Source organism: Gallinula chloropus (genome assembly GCF_964237585.1).
Source record: "Gallinula chloropus genome assembly, chromosome: 16".
Lineage (NCBI taxonomy): Eukaryota > Metazoa > Chordata > Aves > Gruiformes > Rallidae > Gallinula > Gallinula chloropus.
Genome location: NC_140101.1, coordinates 15,320,566 through 15,326,767, shown reverse-complemented (window position 1 = coordinate 15,326,767; position 6,202 = coordinate 15,320,566). Strand labels below are relative to the sequence as shown.

The following is a 6,202-nucleotide window of genomic DNA, read 5'->3' as shown; positions in this document are numbered from 1 at the left end:
TTGAAAGAAAGAAAAAAAGAGAGAAAAGCAATCTAGCTTGACTGAAACCTTAAAATGGTTCTAGTTCTGACTCTCAGGTCACTGCATGTCTGGTGGAAGTAAGGCTCTTCAAGTAGCAGCAGCTTCACAAATTGGAGATGTACTCAACTTTTCCCAGAAGAAATACCAAACAGTGGTAGTTACCACAGAGAAACCAAAGAGTATGTATAGTAATGCCAGGGAAGTGCTCCCCTTTGGCTCTACTACAAACACAGTTAGCCCTTGCATGCCTTTATTGCATGATCCAAGGACTCTCACAGCTCGTTCTGCCTAGCAGCACAGCTTCCTGCAGGGACCCTAACATTTTAAGACTGGTAGCACAGTGCTGATCTACTAGTTTCTAGGTTATGGTTACTCCAGTTCTGTGTGATCACAGAGGTCACAGATCGCTCGTGCAACACAAGCCTAAGCACAGGCTGATTTTGGAGCTGTACAGCAGTCCTGCAATTCAGCTTTGGGAGACTTTGAAGCAGTATTGCTTTCTACACCTAGATTCCTTAGGAAGAAAAGTTTGAGCTACTGAGCTAAGACTCTGTCAGCCCATCAGCCTCAAACATGTAAGAATAAAGTGAGGAAGGAAAATCTGACAGAATACTGGAAGTCAATAATGGCTTTCCAGGTGTTAGAGAGCTTTTTTAAAGGCACATCTGAGCCCAAGGCAATGCCATGGTGTAGATGTTGCTCTGCACTGTGGTGGTCTTCAGATGAAACATCAGTTCCAGTATCTCTTTCAGGTTGAGGTTTGCTCTCCCAAACGTAGTGTAACAGTATGGGACACGGTTCCTGCTCCATGTGAGGGTGCATTTCATCTCTCTATGACCCAGTGTGGCCTCATGACTAGAGAGTCATTCCTCTTTGTCAGTGGAGGGGAGGTATGCATTGCGTTACTGGACGTGTAGATGGCCTCCCTTGAGGCATGCAGCCAGCTTCGCTTCCTTTTCATGTTCCCTACAAACGCTCTAAGATACAAAAACTCCATTCTCAGGGAATTTTCCCTGGTCAGGTCTCTGGAAGACACTGTTATCCTGAGCAGCTGGTCCAGCACCGTATTCTTCCTGTAGCTGGACACCTCTCTGAGGTTGATAGGCTTTGAGCGGGCATAAAGAATCCGGAATTCCAGGTCAAAGTGTGCAACTGCAGGGCCTGACAGGATCAAAATGTTACTGCTGTTCAGCTTCCCGTCCGTCCAGGTGAAACTAGCAGGGGAAGAATGAGGAAATACTGAGTTAATTCAAGATAATTAGTGAACAGAGTACGAACTGAAGATTCTCTTTCATCACATCGTCAATTTAATGAAGTTTTCCTGTAATCCAAGCAATGAGCAGTGTGTTCTTTGAAGGACAAACAGAGTCACAGGAGGAGTTGGAAGGGGCCTCCAGAGCTCATTGTGTCCAACCCCCTGCCAAAGCAGGGTCCCTGGGACAGGTCACACAGGTCGGTGTCCAGACAGGGCTGGAATCTCTCCAGAGAAGGAGACTCCACACCCCCTGGGCAGCCTGTCCCAGGGCTCCCTCACCCTCACCGGGAAGAAGTTCTTCCCCAGATTGGTGGGGAACTCCCTGTGCTCCAATTTGAGGCCATCGCCCCTTGTCCTGTCCCCACAGACACTGAGAAGGGGCTGCCCATGTCCCCCTGTGTCCCACCCTTCAGATATTTATAAACATTAATAAGATCCCCTCTTTACCTTCTCTTCTCCAGGCTGAACAGCCCCAGTTCTTTCAGCCTGTCCCCACAGGGGAGATGCTCCACTCCTTTCATCATCTCCGTAGCCCCTCTGGACTCTCTCCAGGATACCCCTGGCTTTTTATCCCAGGGAGCCCAGAACTGGACACAATATTCAAGGTGGGGCCTGACCAGAGCAAAGGGGGAGGATCCCCTCCTGTGACCTGCTGGCCACACTCCTCCTGATGCCCCCCAGGATCCCATTGTCTCTCTCAGCCCCCAGGGCACACTGCTGGCTCATGGCCACCCTGTCACCCACCAGGACCCCCAGGTCCTTCTCCACAGAGCTTTTCTCCAGCAGGTCACCCCCAGCCTGTACTGATACAAATGGTTGTTCCTCCCCAGGTGCCAGACTCTCCACTTGCTTTAGTTGAACCCCACCTGGTCTCTCCCTGCCCAGCTCTCCAGCCTGGCCAGGTCTCTCTGGATGGCAGCACAGGGTTCCTGTGTGTCAGCCACAAATGTCAGGCACAAACTCCACAAGGAAAGCAGTTTGGCAGCGACATTCCCTTCCCACCTACAGAAATCCTGGCCAGCAACAGGAAGAAACGGGCACTTGCCTGTAGGAGCCTGTGGTCACTCTAATGCCATCAATTAGCATGAACTTTTCACGGACTTTCCCGACAATTTTGGCTCCTGACCTGGTGTAGTACGTCTTCCCAGTGATATTCCGGATTCTCATCAACTGTCAAAGACAAGGCAAGTGTCATGACTGCAACAGTTAAATGATTGCATTTAAAGGAGTAACACACCACCACCACCACTGCTGAGACGCCAGCAAAGCTGCTGAGCAGCAGCAGCACAAGATTCACCCTCTAGGGAGCAAATCAAGACTTTATCTTGTTTCAGCAGGTGAAGAGGTGGCGTTAAGGGACGAACCCACCAACTGATGGTGCAGAATGCAACTGGAAAAACTCCCAAATCTTCAAGGGATCCAAAGGCCACAGACTCCTGAGAACCTGCTCCTCCAAATTCTCATCGAGCCTGAGAAGCTCCAGTCCTGCTTTAGGAGCATTCCCTGAATATTCAATTAGCATTTGTGCTCAGAAAGCCACTGTAACAGCTGCTGACAAAGGTTTCTGGTTTTCTGTTAACGACCTTCTTGTGTGAGAATGGGTAAATCTTCCAAGTAAAAGCTAGAGCTACATAAACCCCATTCCAAATTCTGGCAGTAGGCAGCATGGTTTCTTCTTTTTATAGCTCAAAGTTTACAGTCTTAAAAGGATCAACTCCCTCTCCCTATAAATACGACAGGGCTCACCTTTTCCTGTCCCAGGTCAACTCCCAGGTCCTTGCACATTTTCAGAAAGTGGGAAAATGAAGACTGATCTAGAAGGATATAGGCTTTAACTTGCCGTTGGCTACAAGCTTCCAAGAGATCTTTGAAGATATCTGTGTCTGTGAAGGAATCCATAACCAGGGCGATCATCTGCAACAGGGTTCAGAAGGAATCATTAGACTGTTCCCACAGCGTCCCAAGGGAGACAGCACACAAGGAATCCGACTGTCACAGGACTGTGGAAACGTGTAATGACAGAAAAGGAGGAGGAGAGGGGTCTGATTAGAAGAAAGTCCTGTGAAGAGAATGGTATTTTGGTAAAGGGGATCACCCAGTGCAGGACACAGATACAGGAGGCACAATATTACATCTCCCCTTCAGTATGCTCACTTACCTCTACAGTTAAATATGTATATATAAAGTTAAATACCCTACATTATATAGATATTATATATATATTAACATATATTATCAATATATATAATTAAATATAGATAGTTAAACATTCTACAGTTAAATAGAACAAATAATTCCTGACTTTATGAACAGAAGTTGTTGAAGATGTTTTGCCCCAGTCCTGTTGCGTGACTGACTCAGAGCAGGTGACATCATTAAAGATTTTTCTTATTTCATTTCAGAATTTCACTTTTTACTGTCATTTCAGCTGCAGACATTGAAGTTTCCTTTGCCAGGCTCTGTAGCCTCTCTTCATTACGTAGGGGCAATGTAGCCTGAACACCTAGTGTGGAAGGACACATTCTCTCTATTTAAAAATGAGAGTCCATCACTAATTAGCAGCAACAAGGACTCCTGTATCTGTTCAACAGCATGTTGCTCATGGTTTTTAATTAAGGCTGTACTAAGCCCTTCCCTTTTTCACTGCATAACTTCACTTTCAAGATAAAAATTCCAGACACCTGAGATTTTTCTCCTTTCTCCTAGAACCATGTTAAGACCTGCACAAGCAGAGGGAGACTTGACACATCTCCAAAAACCTAAGGGAACTGAGAAATCCTTGAGGAAAGGAAAGCCACTTTGCTGTCAGTCTTCTTCAGCTGCATCAGTGACTTTTGGTGTAACAAGAGCACCCAGTTATCATGGAGTTGTCTGGGGGTGCAGAGAATATCTCAGCCAACAGACAAATCCAGTCTCCAGCTCCTGGGGAAAAGGGTTTGGGATTATTTTTCTCTGGGAATAGTTGTCTTATGCCCAAAGCTTAAGTTTCCCAAAGTCCTTCAAACTTATCAAACAAATTCTCTGTTGTCCACTGCTCTTTGCATCTCAGCTCTCCAAGATAAAAAAAAGGTTTGTCATCAACTTATTATCCAGATTCTCCAGATGCTACAAGCCAGGATCTGATTATGTGCCCAAGCCCCTCGAGTGCCTGGGAAGGACCTGCCAGGGCAGTACCTGGGGTGGGATTTACCTCCCTGAACCCCAAGGTGTGAGGTGCATCTGACAGGCACTGCGGAAGGAACTGCTGTTAAACAAGCTGGGAACGGATGTATCCCTCACAGGTACCAATTCCCGGAGGAAGCTTGGGGAGGGACGGATAGCACGGACTCGTTTTTCCTCAGGTTGTAAACACCGAACCTGGTAAAAGATACAGGAGATTGGGGGAAAGAAGGTATAAAGCAGTAACAAAGCAGCACAGCGAGTAAACCCGGGAGGTTGTTTGAAGAGAACGACGGGGGGAAGGAGGAGGCGGCCCTCGGGAAGCCGTGCGGGGGAAGGAGAGGTGCGGGGGGGTAACGGGGAAAGAACGGTGCGGGGAGAAGAGCCCGCGGGTCTCCCCGCCGCGCCCTGACCTGCCGTGCGGAGCGGATCTGCCGCCGCACCGCCTCCTTGCAGCCGTAGATGCTCTCCCCGCAGCCGGGCTGGAAATGCGCCTCCACCCGCGTCAGCCCGCGGAAGGCGCCGCTGGCGAAGCTCGGCCAGCCCAGCTCCAGCTCCGGCGGCTCCAGGTCCGAGAGCTCGGGGAAGTAGGTGAGCGAGGAGGCGTCGAGCGAGGGCTCGGCCGCCGGCTCCGGGGCCGCGGCGGGCGGCAGGGCGCCCCGCGCGATGGCCTGCACCTCGGGCTCCGAGAGGAACGGCGGCAGCTTCTCCCGCCGCAGGAAGGCCCGCAGCGCCTCGGGGCCGCCCGCCACCAGCTCCTCCAGCGCCAGCCGCTGCGCCTCGCTGTAGGGCCCGGGCGGCCGCGGCGGCCAGCGCCCGGCGCCCTCCTCCAGGCACTGCGAGGGGTTGGCCATGGCGGGGAGCGCTGCGGGACGGCTCGGCGCTGCCCCGCACCTTTATCGTGGCTCCGCGGGCGCGCCCCACACGCGGGAGGGAGGCTCGTCCCCGCCTCCCGCCCGGCCCCGGACAGCAGCGGGCGGCTCCGGGGGCCAGGAGGCACCGGGAGCGGGGCCGGCTGGTTTCCCCCATCCTCCCCCGCACAGGAACAACCCTGGAATGAAGCCGGGAGCGGGGCCGCGGGCTGCTGCCCGGCCCCGATCAAAGGCGGCGGCGGCGAAGGGTGGAGGGGACGGACGGAGCCGCGGGCGGGCGGCTGCGCTGAGCCGGCGGGGCGGAGGCCCCGGCAGCGGGGGAGCCCTGGGCAGGCACCGGGCTTCAGAACGCCAAATAAATAGAAAACAAAGCTCAGAGGTGCTTAGGGGAAACCCCCCGCGGCAAAAGGAGTTTATTAGTAGTGTTTCCTCTCCCCGTGAGTGCAGCGCAGCCCCTGTGCCGTGTAATGGAGATTAAAGCACACACAGAGCAAAGTTCCCTTCCCATACATGCACCATCACTTAGACAAGCTTTTAAAAATACAACTTGAACTGGGCTTTGAGGGTGTAGCTTGGCTCCCTCGCTGCGCTCCCGGTGTTCCAGCAAGACTCTGTCTTATCTTCAGCAGCAAGTGCAGGCAGAGCTCTGTCCCTGCCCCACACCTCTCCTTGTATATCCAGCTCACAGCCCTGGGGAGGGAGCAGCTGCTAATCCAGGCAAGAAACAGAGCCAGGCCTCCGTGTCCACATAGATTTGAGAGATAGACATGGCAAAGTTAATAAAGCATTACTCTCTGTGCTGAAGGCAGAGCCCTGTTGGTCTTCCATTCGTTGCTGTTGATGGCCCAGTGCAGCTGTCCTGAATATTCCCATGTACCATATTGCCCCATCAATA

General features: G+C 51.9%; 1 protein-coding gene across 1 annotated transcript; it reads right to left on the bottom strand.

Moving 5' to 3' along the window:
- Window positions 1–844: 844 nt before the first annotated feature.
- Window positions 845–5,289, bottom strand: LOC311197898 (protein FAM83D-B-like; the record flags this gene model as incomplete). The annotated part of the gene is made up of 4 exons (XM_084271738.1): window positions 845–1,235; window positions 2,322–2,446; window positions 3,023–3,190; window positions 4,849–5,289. The coding sequence occupies 4 exons, from the start codon at window positions 5,287–5,289 to the stop codon at window positions 845–847; spliced, it is 1,125 nt and encodes a 374-aa protein (XP_084127864.1).
- Between the last annotated feature and the right edge of the window lie 913 nt (window positions 5,290–6,202).